Source organism: Azolla caroliniana, unplaced genomic scaffold, assembly GCF_043228905.1.
Source record: "Azolla caroliniana isolate FFs.n. ecotype wild unplaced genomic scaffold, voAzoCaro1.0.p SCAF_10, whole genome shotgun sequence".
NCBI lineage: Eukaryota > Viridiplantae > Streptophyta > Polypodiopsida > Salviniales > Salviniaceae > Azolla > Azolla caroliniana.
In genome coordinates, this window is record NW_028230445.1 from 3,601,498 (window position 1) to 3,618,073 (window position 16,576).

Below are 16,576 nucleotides of genomic sequence, written 5' to 3' on the forward strand. Positions count from 1 at the left end.
ATTGGTTCATCGGCTTATTGTCTCGCGCTTCTTGATGGTGTCAAAATCCATCTAGTTTTTCATGTAAATCGTCTAGAAGGACTACTTGGTTCTGACGACAATACAATTGCAACTGAAACTCTTGTTACTTCTGAAGATTTAGCTTCTAAACCACATGTACCAAAGAGAATTTTTGATGTTAAAACAAAACATTTGCGTTCTGAAATAATACGAGAATTTAAAATTAAATTGATGGATAAATCTATAAAAGATGCTACATGGGAAGGAGGAAATTTATTAAAACTAACTTTGATACCTTTTTATTGCAAGAATGCAATGGTTTAAAGAGGGGGGAGTATGTTACGGGCATGACCATAAATTATCCCGTGGTAAGATTGTATCGTAGTATTCTATACACGTGGATAAAGTGTGAGGGTTAAACAAGAGTGTAAAGAAGGGTGATTACTTTTAATCCTAGGAATTTAGACAACCCATAAGGGCCAAGTGTGAACTTGCTTGGGGGCCTTAGGTCTGACTATAAATATGAGGCCTAACTACCCTCATTTGACACATTATCGACTACGTTGAGACTTTGATCTTGTGGTGATCAACTATTGTAGAGAGCGCGCCAACACTAGGTATGACTCGATGACACAACGGTGGTATGGGACACCGATCGAGGCTCGAGTCCGTCTCGATCCCTTCGCTCGGGGGTGATCGGGTGGATCAACAACCTTCTTTCACTCTCTCCTCGATTTTTTTAAACTCATATTTCCTTTATCTATTGCTTACATTAGGACTAAGCTCTAACAAGTCAGGCCAGTCGTAACAAACCGAGAAAAGGGTGGTTGTTTGGGCAGGCATGATTGGAACGATCCGATAGAGTGTTTCGAGGATCGATACGCAAAAGCCAAGGGGCTAATCAATAGGAGTTTTGGGCGGAGCGGACATTCTGAGTGGACATTCATTTAGGGCAAATCAATAGGAGTTTTGGGCGGAGCGGACATTCCGAGAGGACATTCATTCAGGGCGGTTGTTTAAAAGAGTAGTTTCTACAGAATATGTACATACACGTATTATTGTTGTTGTTGTTAATTGGTCTATCTATGTGCATTAGACATAATATATATACATACATATATGTATGAACTCGCAATTATTATCATAATAATTTAGAGTTAAAAGACTTTTGGGGAGTAATGAATCCATTGCATTTGCAAGACTGCAGAGGAAGGAGGTCAGAGGTTCGATTCCTCCCATCTCCACTTTCACAATAACACACAGTCTATAGCCCAAACACACAGAAACAGAGAAGACAGAAGAAAGAAGAAGAAAGAAGACGATATGACGGGCTTCCTTCCAGCCCGATCCGCGGCTTCGGAAGGAGCCTTCTTCTATCAGACCTCCAAGCAAGCCATAGCCCGATTGAAGAAGCTGCAGAATCATCAGATCCCCCCATCCCAAGTATCCTCTCCTCCATCTCCATCTCCATCTCCATCTCCTCCACATGCCGATGTATTGCCCGAGATTCTTCGTCATTCTCTGCCCCTCTCCAGTGCTGGCCATGGCAGCGATGACTTCCTTCCATCGCCTTCCTCTCTTGCCTCCATATCCTCTTCTTCTTCATCTTCAACATCATCATATTCTTCCCTTTCACAGTCTCAACTGTTTAATTTAAGCAACCCTGTCGTTGGTTTCTTACCATCTCTTCCTCAGGCTTCTCTTGGCCGTCGCAGGTCTTCCTCTCTCTCTCTCTCTCTCTCTCTCTCTCTCTCTCTCTCTCTCTCTCTCTGTCATTATTGTTTTCATCTCATATTAACATTCTCTTTGAGAAGTTCGGTTTTCATTCAATATTCTTTTGAAATATCGAAGGCAATGGTCTTGATGAATCAACTTCTCTGCAATTCCATCTCATAAGAGAAATATTGGTTTAAGCATATTTCGTTTTGCTTAATCTTGGTTTTGAAATACCGAAGGGAATAGAAATAGAAAGTTGTACTGATGGGGTGGAACGTCTCTAATATCCCTCTCATAAGCGACACAAAAATCTCATTCTGTTTGAGATTCATTCGAAATATCAAAGAAAATGATGATAGAAATAGCGTAATGGCATTGAACTTTTTCCATTGTTCCAATAGACCTTGTTTAGCGGAACAATTAATGAAATTGTCTGTCTATTGGACTCTATTGTATCATAGGAACCTCATTATTGACTTCTGTTGATAAATCAAGCATGACTGTGTTGACTTCTGTTAGCTGCATAAGAAAACGCCGACTAATAACATAACATAGTCCCTGCTATATAAGAATGATCCTTTTGTTAGACAGGAATAGGGATTCTACATCTTGTATCTTTCTCTATTTTCGTGCTTTTCATAAACATTTTGTGAGAGAACTTATTCAATTTCTCAGCATCTTCAGTTGATGAAGAAAGCTGTCCATTTGTTTCAATCTATTGATGCAGAAAATGATGTTTTTGCAGATGGCAGCTTTCAGGCGACGATGTAAGTGTCCTCCCATCCACTGCCAATGAAATGAGGCCAAAAGGTCACCCCACAATTAGCGATGCTAATGCAAAAGCTTTAATGGAAGGTTACTCTGCAGGTATATCAGATCATGAACTTTAACTAACTGGTTTGTATTAATTTTATGAGTAACCTCTCGTCGAGATAAGAATGGTTGGCGGATACACCTTTTATACCATCATTACAGTACAAATAGAAGCTCATCCATTATTCAAGAACAGTGTTGCGCTTAATGGTTTCATGGATTCATTGTAAGAGTGATGATACATAGATGTTAAGCCTGGTCACTGTGGAACATGCATATTGATGATACCAAGTATGGTGAAGAAACTGGGATAGTTAGCACGATAAAAGATGTGGAGTACCCTTTTTACTGTCATAAAAGTGTACAATTGATCAAAGTTATTGCAGTTGTGCGTTCAAGACACTGTGCATGGGCTCAGGATTAGGCAACGTTATTCATTTTGCCTCAACAATGTTCATCAGCTTTATACCAACAATAAAACATTTCTCACAAAATACATTGGTATATTTGTGAACCTTGCCATGTGATCACGTCTTCATACATACAATCCTTATACTACACAATATTCATTGTTTATCTTCAGAGGAATAAGTTCAATTTGTTTTGTTTTGTGATTAGTTATATCTTGGTTGCTGATTGATTGTTCTGTTCCTTCTCACAGTTTTGAAGTCATTCTTGGTCGCTACAGCGCTCCTAATGGGAGGTACAACGCTGGCAGCTGGAATTGTAGCTACAAAACTTGAAATTCATTCGGTAATGCATATTTCCTTTTGTATTCTGGGCATTGTTTTCTGCGCATTGTTATGGACCTTTAAATTTTCAGTTGGTCTACAGATTGATGATATTCGTATAAAAGGCCAGGAATTTATGCGATCCCAAGTTGAAGGGATCCAACGGAGCGTTGAACCTTGGAAGCGATGGGTTTGTAGACTTCTTTGTTTGCTATATAATTAATGTCAGTGTTTTAGTACGAAATAATAGATTCTAGTTGCTCAATGAACATTCCATCTATGTGATTCCATGTGCAAATGGAAGTTCATTGAAATACTGGAATTTGTGGCTATATCAGTTCTTTTATGTTATATGGACCCTTGGCTGTTATGCCTATATTGCATCATTTGGGCAAAACCTGTATTTTTGTTACACCGATCCTTTTCACAGGAGTTGTGACATGATGCTACTTGTACTCAAGAAATCCATCATGTGACATGTTTCTTGTTACTAAAGATAACTAAGACATAATGGTAAGGGTTAATTTAAGGAAACCACATTTCTTAGATACTGCGATACAAAGGTCATATAAGTATAGAGAGTATTGGATATGCAGGGGCAAGTTGGTGGCATTAATCTTGTATCTTAGATACTGCTATACGAAATCCATAACACTATAGTGTATTGGACATGTAGAGACAAGTTGGTGGCATTAATCTTTTGATATTGTAGTCTAGTTTCATATAGTTTTTCTTGCTGAAGCATGATTCTAGTCATAAATCCTACATCATGCAAAACATGCAATAGTGTGATGAAGATGCTCAACTTTTTTACTTCTTAAGGTCAGTCTATTTCATTATTCAGATATGGACAGGGTAAGGTTTCATTTGAATGTTTGTACTTCGATATTTTGTGAATAGGACCTGAATATAAGTAACCTGAACATAATGCAGGCTCAGGTTAAGAATGAACAGTGGAACATGGATGATAATAAACGGAATGTAATTAGTGCACCTTTCGTTGAAAACTTGGGATTGAAACAGCTACTCAAAGATGAGGTTAATTTCTTTCAGCTATTAAAGTAAATAGGTAAAAGATCGATATTTTGATGATACTAATGTTTATGGTCATTTTGCTAGAGTCAGGAATGAAGATTGTGAAAACTGGCCCCAGTAACTTGATATGATGACCTGACCTTGATAACGACAAAAATTTGGCTAAAAGTAATAAAAAAATCTGTTATTTACAATGCCAATGTAAATATAAAGTCAATATAGAGAGGTATTTATATAGTTAAAAACTTGTACCATTGTGATCTAGAAATGGTGTGGGTGGTTTCAGAATTTGTAATGTAATCCTCACAGCTCAGTGATTTCACTTGAAGTGCTATGATATCTGATTTCAGTAGAAATCTCATGTTATTGGTTTTAACTTGTGATCTTCATGCTAGATAGGTGTTTGGAGAGTTTAACACATTAACCAGTGTAAATATAAAAGTCAACATTTATGTAGGTATTTTTATGGAATTGAACATTTTTTATTCATTGTAATGGTTGGTGTATTGTTTCTCATATATTCAGAATATATTTTCATTGTTATATAATGTCCAATTTGAGTTGAAGGTTTTGGTTTTCTTAAATTATATATTTGTATAAAGAGTTTATGTGTAAATTTTACATGTTGCAAATAAACTCGTTTAATAAAATCTGAGAATTGTTCTGTATGGTTAGAAAAGACGTGTCATTTGTACGCGTTTCACATGATATTGAAATCCTGGAGTACAACATTCCAGAACCTGGATAATTTCACGTGATGTAGAAATTAAATATTTATATTATACTTCAAGAATAGAAATAAGTAAAAGTAAGATTAGGTCTGCTACACGTTTTCAACATTAATGACATTTCCGAATTGTGGATAAGCATTAGATCCTGTTGTATACATTGGTCAGTCGTGTAGCATTTAGGGTTACTTTACACCATTCAACAAACCATTTGCCTATAGGCTATAACCATCATGTACAAAACATTTTGGGATCATATTCACTTTGATTGAGTTCAAGAATGGAAATCTCATTTTTTGTAGGTCTTTGGGTTCTATATAAGCTTTACTTCTCTGGATTCCCACCCATACAAGGATTCAATGACTTGCAAGAGAAGGAACACCAACCAGAAGAATATTTTAGTCAAATTTTGCTTAGAGAAATATCCAGATGACTTGCACGAAAAGGAACACCAACCAGTAGAATAGTTTAGTCAAATTTTGCTTAGAGAAATGTGGATATTTCAACACTGACCATTGAATCAATTGAATATTTCAACCAATTGAATATTTCAGCTTAAGAAGTCGTTTTGACAGGACAAGCAAAATGTTCACCCAAGGCCAATATTTTGTTTTTGAAGGCTTAGCTTTCTGATCTTCCACAGGCCAAAGGAAAAATCATGACTTGCAATAGAGATGGAATAAAACAAGAACACGTTACCGTAGCGATTCTTACATTTATTCTGCTCAAAGTTGCATCATTGAGAACTAAGAACTTGATTCCGTAATATTTTCATCAATCATAATTGGTTTGTGAGCCACAATAACACAACCATTGCATAACATGCAGGAGGATATGAATATAATGGAAAGCAATATAGAGATCAAAATATCACTTCCGAATACCTTAAATAACTCAGAAAAATATATAGCTGGTGCACTTGCATTCATTACAATATATAAACACATGCAAGGAAAACAGCTTTCATTTTTCTCATGAACATTGAATCATGAGTTAGTTTTCCGAGATTCGCCATGTAGTTCATCCTAGAAGTAACATAAAACAGTGAATCTACTATTCTTCATTGTAGTTTACAAGCACCACCGGTCTTAGGATTCTTATTGAGTCCACAGAAACCCTAGAAAAGAGGATCACTATACAAGGGTCAGTTTCATCCTTCTTTAAAGTATGAGAAACAGAACATAGAAAACTAACCTTCGCTATATGGATGATGGGTGCTGGATTGAAAGAATTGAGGATAGGATGGAACCAAAACATTTAAAACATTGCAGAACCTATTCGGAAGTTTCACAAGAAGTGCTGTGTGCTCACAACTTCTGGGATTTCTTCTTCGGCCTCTATATTCTTCTGCCTGAATCCTTCTACTCTCTTGGCGCGAAAAGCATCCATCTTTTTCCACATTTCCTCGTTTATAACCCTAGTCTGCAAGGTTTAAAATACATGATTTTGAATCAATTTAATCCCAAGAAAAACAGATCATTGTCAATATGGAAACTCCACTTTCATCATTATTCAAAACTCATACATGCATCGGCCTTGGAGCTCCATATGTCACAAAACCATTGTTTCCTGGCATGAAAGTAACTCTCCCTGGAAGTGAAGCTCCATAAACACCCCATCTTCCCACATAAACTAGTGGTGCATATTCATCAACTGGAAGAGGCTCAGGCTGAAAAGAAAGGAAAATCCAATGTTCTCATTGAGGTATGACTGTAGACCAACAAGCATCTTAGCACATTATTCTTCTTATATTTTTCTCCAGACAAACCTTCCACCCCAAGTCTATATATGCATATCACGCTAAATAGCTACCACTAAACGCAAGAAAATGTCACAAGAAAACCTTCCACTCCAAGTCCATTGTTTCACAAGTTTTGTGAAATATCATATAAATTGAAAATACTTAGTATATTTATATGCTTGTTTAGCATATTCGTGCATGTAGTATATATGTATATTGCATGCTACATGCTACAGAAAAATCAAATCTATTGATTTCGTAAAAAAGAGATAATCGAGAATTGTTAAAAATTGTGAGCTTCTGAATTGGTTAAGAAAGATGCAAATTAACATGTCGTGAACATCAGATCATGCCAGCAAGAAATAAAGAAATATAGGGGTGTCGGACAGTTATCTGAGACGAATCTTACCTGCATTGTGAAAAATGTCCAAAGCAATGTGAATTACCAAATGACTGAAATGTAGGAGACCTAATCCTAGCACTATTATGGCTGATGCTATCAGGTCTACAATCCTGAAATATAATAGTACCTAGATCTAGTTAGTAAGTGGGAGTGGGTCAAGAGTATAAAAGTAATTGTGATCTATTCAGAGGGGTTTCAGTCCAAAATGTGTCATCATCTGGCCCTTAATCACTCTGAGTTCTCTCACACAAAAACAGACTAAAAACCTCACATTATTATTTTAGGATTGTATTCGCTTTGCAGCTATTGTCGATGCAGAAGTTCAATAATCAATTTAGAGTTTGGCAATGAAAAACAAAGAGAGGCTTCAAACTGAATATTTGAGCAATCTGTAAATAAAATAAACGCAGCCACTATGCAAAGAAGTTTTTTATTCATCAACCGATAAGTTACGTAACCATAACTTAGACATGTGAAAAAGTTGCTCAAGGAGAAATGATATATACTCATTGACCTGAGGAATGCGTGGAGCAGCATTGAAGATATTCCATATTTCATCAGCCTTAATATCAAGGTTCTCCAAAAGATACTCTGCAACATCTCAAGTCCAACTTTATAATCACCCAGTACTTAATTAGGACAAAAATCCTTATCCAAGATAAAATGAACCTGCAATAGTTTCCACAGCTGAGCGATATTCCCTCAGTACAGCATCACACTTCTCAAATGCGTACCGCATGTATTCATCTCTCAATGCTTGAACTTTCTGACCAAGCTGAGTTTCAAAATACCCGTGTTTAAACATTGGAAAAAGATCAAAATATCTCTTTTTAGAGTGTATTTACAATAATTCTTTCACTCACATGTGTCACAAGATCTCGTTCTGTCCTATAGTGAAGTTTTCCTAGGGACGTCATACCAGTTTGAAGAATCAGGTAATCAGCCATTGATCCTGCTTCTTCAAGAGCAGTGCCTGATATCCATGATACATTTTCTTTGCCAAAAATTTGCTCCTCAATTACTCTAGCTGGATGACAACCATGTGAACATAACTACATTATTATTGGAATTCTCTCTCTTGCATCCATCCATCCTAGATGGATATTATTATAGTGAAAGGTGAAAGAAACATACTAATAACCCACAAGTTACATATAATGTACCTGCCTAGTTGGTCAATTCAAAACGGAGAAGGAAAAGATAGAAGCACTCACAAGCATATGCTCTAACTATTGAACTCACGATATCTGCCTTCTTCACATACACTGAGCGACGTGGTTGTGCATAAACCATGTTGGGAGTGGTGTCAAAGAAGCGAACTGATGTCTACAAAATATAGCAAGATGTCAAAAAATGTAGACTAGTATTTGAATATAAAAAGGAAACATGGCTGAAAATCACCTCCAAGAAAGGTCTGTTCTTATTTGGGAAATAGCATTCTAACACAGCTATAGCAGCCTCTCTATATGCCACTCTGATTCTTGCTTCAGGTGAGACACCAAGCTCATCTTCTTCACCAGTCTTGAACTGACCTCCTTGCTGAATTGAAGACAACAGAATTTACCACATAGACTATAAATTTGACCAGTGTGCAAAAACTAAAAAGACTGGTGATATCAATGGTAATTCCTGATTCTTCTTAGAACAGAAAATGAACTGCAAAAAGTATTCAATTGATGTTGCACAAACATGTAAAAATCCAATCGCAATGTTAATTGATAAACAGATAGATTTATTAGAGCCTCTGAGGCCAAATATGGCTTATAGGATGAAGTTAGAAAGAGAGACCTGAGATGAAATGTTATATTAAAGTCAAAATGACATATCCTCAGGAGGTATGCCATTTTATCTCCCTGTCTCAATTTTAACTTATGGGAATTACGTTTTTACATCTGACCAGTGGCATGTCTACTCCATGGGATAGATGAGTATCCATGTAGCAGGGTCATAGTGTATGAAGCCAGCCTTTGTCCTACACATATTATGTTCTCAACAAAAGCCAGCTCTGATCAAGTCATGATCAGGCTATTGGATATAACGTAATGTGCAGGTAGGGCATGGACGTGGGGATATCCAACCACATGTTCGTGATCAGGGATGCCACAGTATCAGATGTGATAAAGAGACTCCAACTCATGCTTTTATCGTATTATCTGTGATATTATGTCTGTACCAGGGTCAAGTGAACCGTATTTGCCCTGATGTCCTTGAATTTCAGGGTGACATGCACATCATGGGCAGGGGCACTCCTGTTGCAATACATGTGTGGCATGCACTTCAACCATGGTCACCTCTGGCTCGCAGTCTACCTTGCTTCAGAGATTTCTCCACCTTGGATGACCCACGTTGGAGATCTTTTCAAGGAAGAAATTTCAGTCCATCTGAACTCAGATTGTGAAGTCCTTAGCTAGTGAGAATATATGGAACCTTGGGCTCTGTGGTTCTCAAAAGATGAGACAACAGTTTAAGATGTTATCTTTCATTCAGTATCTTAGGCCATTTGGCCTCTTTCTTCCTTTCTCTTGATATAACCAGACTGATCAGTATAGAGTCTAAATGGAGTTGAAAAAACTGGGCGCCCTTGCTCCGCCCCTATGGTTGAGTGAGCTTGTTGTAGTAAATCCCAAGAGAGATGATTATGATCATTTATGATCATCTATTGAGGCCAGAATGATCCATGGAACCATTTTACAAAGTACTCTCCCAGAACTAAGGGGGTAAACTAGAAACTGAGAAGAAATGAAAAAAAAAAACTATTAAAGTTTCACTAGACATCAGATTTGCCAGCCATAAAAGTGAAATCTGCTCAAATTTGTAGCAACCATGCAAAAAAAACACCGAAGTCATGGGTTGGTTAAGGGACAGTCCCATGTATGAATCCTTGAAGAAGTAACTCACGAAAGACCTCTCCAATTTCAGAATATGTCAAGCGCTCATGTATTGACACATTAAAGGCCTCCTTAATTTCAGGCCAAGCACAGCAGCGCCACATGTGCTTCTGTTTCAAGCTAGTTAACACTCACTCAATGGGTCACACATTCTCTTTTTCCTTCAATATTTTGCCAGCCATCCATTTCTATTTTCAGCATGGGAAAAGACCTATACATCAGCGTGATGTCAAAATTCCAATCTGGAGAGAGAGCAAAAGATTTTATTATCACCCAAGCAGTTCAAAATATGACCCACAGGGCCAAAGTGAAATATTTTCAGTGTGTATGGAATTTGTGAATCTCAATCTTTGAGAATTTTATTAATGAATGTTGCAAGTGATGTGCACATTGTGGCACAGATAAATACATAGGGATAGATGAGGATTGAACATGCGGGGAAAGCAAACTTGAATGTGATCGTTTGGTGGGGAGGGAATTTACCCTTAGCAATGCCTCTGTCAGTTCCTCCTTCTCAATATACATTTTATCCTTTCTGACAGCCAATATGGATGCCTCATTCCTGCATTACAACCCCATATTTTATCATCATAAAACTAACACCTCCTACATTAAAAAAAAACTGCTAAAAAAATATAGAAGTACAAAGCTTGTGCACTTACAGAACATTCTGTAGTTCTGCTCCACTAAACTCTGGAGTCAATCCAGCAACCTCTTTCAAATGCCTCTCCTTCTCATCCTCAGATCTCCAACTTTTATTTTTGGCGTGAACCTTAATGCAATAAAAGAAAACACATTCCACTGGATTAGATTCTCAAAAAAGGAATGGGATTATTATTCTAAATGTTCAAAAGAATCCTAAACAAATTTATTTATGCAACATTCACATAACCCTTTCCATCTCAAAGCAACAAACTTAAAGCAGCAACAATGTTATCTTTCCATCCCAAACTCCCTTAAGCAGCAAAAAAGTTTCTTCAAATGTTATTGCATCCACGAACATTTTGTCCTAATATCAGTCTCAGATCTCAAAGTTTCATATCAAACATCTTTGGGCTCTTCTTAGCTGTTTCCAAACCCTTTGATTGTTGGCAAACCTGGCCCCAGTCCCTAATTCCCATCTCAATCTATCTCTTTGCTCAACGTTTTAAAATCTCCCACCTACACATCTGGAGAGAGTGCTTGTACTGATTGTTCGTTCCATGGGGCATATTGAGACCTCACCAACGTTAACATATCTTCTGATAGCTGATTCTACCCATGCATTCAATCAATGGCTACTTAAGAATTAGTTTACACTTTTCTAGCCAAAAACCAAAAACTCAAGTTTATAAAAGCAGGAAAACAAAAATACATGAATAATTGCAGAGAAAGAAAGAACCAACAGGAGAGGAAAAGTAGTCCTAGGGCATTTATGATTCCAAGGATGCCAAGCTGTCAATCCATGAAACTGTGAACTTCCTGTGAGCTAACTCCTGGGAAGATATATATTCTTCAAATTTGAGTAGCATTGCTTAGGATAAATTCAAAAGGCTCAAATCCAAAAGCGTGTACTTAGAGCTACAAATAGAGGGTCAATGTAATATATTGCCAAACTAGGTCCAAATTCACAGTAACAGCATGTGTGTAACTTTACCACATGGGCCAACGAACTAGAGTGACATGCAAGGTCAAGCATGGAAAAGGCTGAGACAAAGTTTTCGCAGATGGGGGTCCTTTGAAATAACTATAGAAGATCCTATAGGCGTAGACAAGCGTCATCTACTACTTACCTGTTCTCCTCTTTGTTCCTATTATACAATAGTCAACAGCCAGGAATTTCTTCATCATCTGGCGCCCCACTAAAGAAGTAATGAGATTTTCCTCCCAAGTATTGTCATCCTTGGCATTTCTCTTCTTTGCTCCTATTATCCAATATTCTACAGCCAAGAAATTCTTCCTCACCTAGCGTTCCTCTAATGGAGTGATGGAACCTTTGTTCCAAGTATTCCCATCCTACTTCAACACATTGCTAGAAAGTAATGGCATTCATCAATAATATAGAAATCTATCTATCGTCTAGTCCTCATTGAAATTTTCCCTCCATGCTAGATATTTAGCTGCAATTGAGTATTCTCATTGGTCTAAATGCATAAACCAAAACAAGTGTTGTCTATTTCTCTGTTATCACACAGAAAGAAAACCAACAAAGGGACAGAAGTACAAACCCGCAAAATGGAAAGTCTCCCTTCTTCTGTTGGAAGGCCAACACTGATTACTTTATCAAATCGCCCCTTACGCAAAAGTGCTGGATCAAGCATGTCAAGTCTATTTGTTGCACCAACAATCAATACCTGAAAAACATTCACATACACATACAGAAGCAGAAAACACCTTTTTTATGGCAGGTTTGGCATTATTTTCTTTATAACCACTTCATACGTTATCAAAGCTTCACCTGTGCATTTGTTGTCTGGAAACCATCAAGTTCTGTCAGAATTTGAATTAACCCTTGCTCTCTTTCCACTCCACCCTATTTTGACGATCATAAGAATGTCACTATTATTTGAAACTCTGAGACATGAATGTTTAACAATGTAATAAATTTGTCAAACCAAAAAAACATACCCCGCCTACATCTGGTCCTCCACGTTTTGCACCAATGGCATCAATCTCATCAATAAATATGATAGATGGTGCAAATTGACGAGCCCGACTGAAAAGATCCCTGACACGAGCTGCAGCAACACCTACAAACATCTAGAAGGCAAATTTGTGTAAGTCCATTGATATGCAACCTAATGCATAGAAATGATAATGGACACTTAGGATGTTGCAAGCATGCATTTGTATTGTGGACAATAGTGAAACCTCTAAACCCCAGTTTTAAAATAGCCACATAAAATAGAGTCAACGCATTCATAAATATCCTTACATAAATATCCTATTTTATGTGGCTATTTTAAAACTGGGGTTGACTCTATTTCATAAAGGCCTTTATGAAATAGAGTCAACGCATAAAATATAAAGGCACTGCATTCATAAATATCCTTACATCAATCCATGAAGGAAGAAGAGAGGGAAGATGCATCACATGAATTCTCCAAACTAACCTCTACAAACTCTGAACCGCTGGCAGAGAAGAAAGGGACACCCGCTTCCCCAGCTATAGCTTTTGCCAGCAATGTTTTGCCTGTTCCTGGTGGACCATATAAAAGAACACCTTTGGGGCAATAAACACCTAGCCCAGCAAATTCTTTGGCTCCCTTTAATATGCTTACAACCTCTTGAAGCTCACGCTTCACATAATCTTGGCCCGCAAAATCATCAAAAGTTATACCAGTGCTTTCTTCTGCTGAAATAAACCTTGCCCTGTTACAACAGTTCATTTAGGTAACAATTTAGATGACATAAAAATAGTAACAAAAACATTGGATTCAAACCTGGTACACTTACCGACTCTGACCGAGAGAACCTAGGTTATCATCACTCAAACCAAGATTAAGCCTCTTTATTTTTGGTCTATCATTGGGATCTCTCAGCTTGTATATGGGGTATAGCAATTTTTTTAGCCATTTATATATGACATATGCAAGAAACACCCGCATTGACCACACAACAAGAATGATGAAGGTCGGCTGAATCTCTGCTATCATTGACTTGTTGTTGATGATATTTACATCAACCAATTGTTGATGTAGCTCTTTCCAAACATCACTCCAAGCATCTAATGGCATCTTCTCAATTTTATGGCGCTTAAATACAACATTATACCCAGTTTTATTTAGTGTTGTAGAAAGTTGTGTATCTTCGCTGACATGTGGAAGTATAACTACAAACAATACAAATGAACCACAAAATCTTCTTAGACTTTCACTGTAAGAAAAAGATAAACAAAAATATATGAGAACATTGTTTACCAAATGGGCATATGCTATTATTCTGCAAACACCCAATGATAAATCTTACATTATGAATATAAGTACAAACAAGAAATATCCACTACAATTGACTGCATGCAGAAAGTAAACTCCATTCAAGCAGTTAAATATACTCTCAATTTATTAGAAACAAGTCATATTATTGGATTCCAGCTGAACTAAGCAGCAGATTAAGGAAAGGGAAATAATTGCGAATAGTGTCACAACCCATGTACATTTTGACACTTGAATTGTGGCATAGTGAGATTATGCTGACGCATAACAAAAGCTCCATCTAAGTTTGTATCTGATATCCTTCTTTTGGATGCACCTTATACGAACAAAAATATATTATGAAGAAGGCTTGGTAATTGATGGAAGAAAGTACTTATACTATCATCAAATACTTGTTTCTCATGTTCTCTCGTTTATGTGATTACCATGAGGGAGAGACTGTAGAACTGGTTTAAATTTTGGTTATGAGGTCATTGAACCAAGTTTTCCTCCAGAACATATTCAATCTATGTGCATAAGAAAAAGAAATCCAAGGAAACAAAATCTTATCTTTGTAAAGGCTAATATGAGGCCATATCAGATTCATTTCAACAAATATGAGGGTAGTCGTAGGTATATAGCAAAGTCATTTTATAAAGAAAATGTGATAAAGATGAGGATAATGACTTCATTTTCATTGGCAACAAAAACATAACTAAATTAAGACTCTTCAGGGATGGAATTGTCACCTGCTACATCCTTTCCTGCATTGGCATATTCCATGAACTTGACTCGCTTGGCTTGTAGAAGTTTTACAAAGTCACTAAACATGATGTCTTCAGCTGGCTCGGGCTCCCAATAAGTACCCTTCCCCTTGCCTTGAAGTTTTGATAGAAACACTCCCCATTCGCTGGCTTGGACAACCTCCAATTCATATTGTTGGTCCTCCCTTTCTTGCAGCTTTTTCAAGTGTCTGATATGTTCTACTTCCTTCTTCTTAATAGCCTGAAAAATGATGAAAAATTGCAGCATTGGCTATGTCTGATTTCATAAGTTCTTTAGATTTGATTTCAGCTGTCATTCTCTCTAAAGAATCTTATATTTATTTACATATGGCGTTCAAGGGCAAGGGACTTGACATCCACCCATGTGGAACATCCTCAGACTGTCCCACTAAACATGCATTTCATACTTGTATACCTGAAGCAAGCACATTCTTTGGAATTAGAGCATTCATGCCCCCATTCTCGTATTATTCACCTTAAATTGTGTATCCTTTCCTATTATCACCTCTCTTCTACTCCACTCTATCTACATTGCGGAGTCTCAATTGTAACACTCAAGAGTAACATTATAGAGCCTTTGCAGACATGTTCAATTGAAAAAGTTTATTTTGGCACTCAAGTTAAATTTTGACCTATGATGAAAAAGCCATCAAATATAACTTCATAAACCAAATGAAACACCGCATATTTCCCAGCGAGTCTAATGCTGGTGTATTCATGTTTTAGGACCTTTTTAGTTTCTTTTTGTGTCTTTTGGCACCTGGACGTGGAATGTAATGGATACAGGGTACTCAAAAGAGAGGACGTTAATCTCCCTCTCCTTCACACACACACACGCACACACACGCACACAAACAAACAATATACTAAATGAAGCAAATTTCATGTAGAATTTTTTCACAAAAGAAGAATATAAAAAAAGGGGGTTGCACCTCAAAGAATTTCCTAGTTTTCTCTGTATCTTTGCTACCCACACCGAGGCAAGCTCGTGCGGCTGAAGCTCGAGCACGGCGGAAGGGAAGCTTGGGACGAAGAAAAGACGCAGAGAAGCGTGTGGTTCCACAGAAGCATTCAGAGCTGAAGCTTGGGACACGGAGGGAGTCGCCACTCTGCATCTTTCTATCACTCTCTCTCTCTCTCTCTCTCTCTCTCTCTCTCTCTCTATATATATATATATATATATATATATATCAATTTCTTTCTTTCTCTCTCTCTCTCTCTCTCCACCCCCTTTCACGAAGACGCCATTAGAAAAGGGAAGAAAGAGAAGAGAGGAGCAGCAGCAGAGGAAGAAGAAGAAGAAGAAGAAGAAGAAGAAGAAAGAGATGAAGATAATGAATGAATACTTTGGTGAGAGAGAGAGAGAGAGAGAGAGAGAGAGTCTGTGAGAGGCTTGAAGAGAGAGACTATGGAAAATAATAATTACATGGAAATGCCCTTCCTCTTTCCTTCCTCCAAACAAAGTTTTTTACAAATTCCACAATTTGCCCCTCACCTTCCTTGCCTTCCTTTCCTTTCCTTTCCTTTCCCTTCCTTTCCTTCCCAATCCGGCCGCCACGTTCTGTACCCATCCACTCCAGGTGTCCGTCCGATCCGATCATCAAATGGGCGCCTTATCCATATATAGGCGGCCACCAATGCTCCGCTCCGTTTTCATACCCATCCCCGACTCGCCCTCCAAAAGCGAACCGCATCATGATTCGATTCGGTGCAACCTTGTCACGCGCTTCCCTGGGTCAAATCACTGCTGATAATGGACACCCTCGATTAGCAATAATATGACCGTGGATTTCATCACTAATGCGGGCTAAGAAATGACACGGATTAGGGCTCCGTTTATCTA

General features: G+C 37.7%; 2 protein-coding genes across 4 annotated transcripts; one reads left to right on the forward strand and one right to left on the reverse strand.

The window, feature by feature from the left end:
• The first annotated feature begins 1,269 nt into the window (after positions 1-1,269).
• On the forward strand, positions 1,270-4,790 carry LOC147858734 (coiled-coil protein). Of its 2 annotated transcripts, none has more exons than XM_087326226.1 (6): positions 1,270-1,715; positions 2,462-2,583; positions 3,191-3,282; positions 3,364-3,450; positions 4,194-4,298; positions 4,380-4,790. In XM_087326226.1, exons 1-6 carry the CDS (start codon positions 1,324-1,326, stop codon positions 4,389-4,391), a joined length of 810 nt encoding a protein of 269 aa, XP_087182352.1. In that variant the 5' UTR covers positions 1,270-1,323; the 3' UTR covers positions 4,392-4,790. The 2 variants fall into 2 exon arrangements, with proteins under 2 accessions (XP_087182352.1, XP_087182353.1); XM_087326227.1 differs by having other exon boundaries at positions 4,386-4,790.
• Positions 4,791-5,879: 1,089 nt separating this feature from the next.
• EMB3144 (AAA-type ATPase family protein) lies at positions 5,880-15,916 on the reverse strand. Of its 2 annotated transcripts, none has more exons than XM_087325605.1 (17): positions 15,666-15,916; positions 14,698-14,953; positions 13,491-13,866; positions 13,148-13,406; positions 12,663-12,794; positions 12,493-12,567; positions 12,263-12,388; positions 10,718-10,827; positions 10,539-10,617; positions 8,569-8,706; positions 8,382-8,493; positions 8,031-8,194; positions 7,837-7,942; positions 7,682-7,758; positions 6,549-6,692; positions 6,218-6,445; positions 5,880-6,140 (listed from the first exon to the last, which is right to left on the reverse strand). In XM_087325605.1, exons 1-16 carry the CDS (start codon positions 15,846-15,848, stop codon positions 6,311-6,313), a joined length of 2,472 nt encoding a protein of 823 aa, XP_087181731.1. In that variant the 5' UTR covers positions 15,849-15,916; the 3' UTR covers positions 5,880-6,140; positions 6,218-6,310. The 2 variants fall into 2 exon arrangements, with proteins under 2 accessions (XP_087181731.1, XP_087181732.1); XM_087325606.1 differs by having other exon boundaries at positions 5,880-6,178; positions 15,666-15,915.
• Positions 15,917-16,576: the final 660 nt, after the last annotated feature.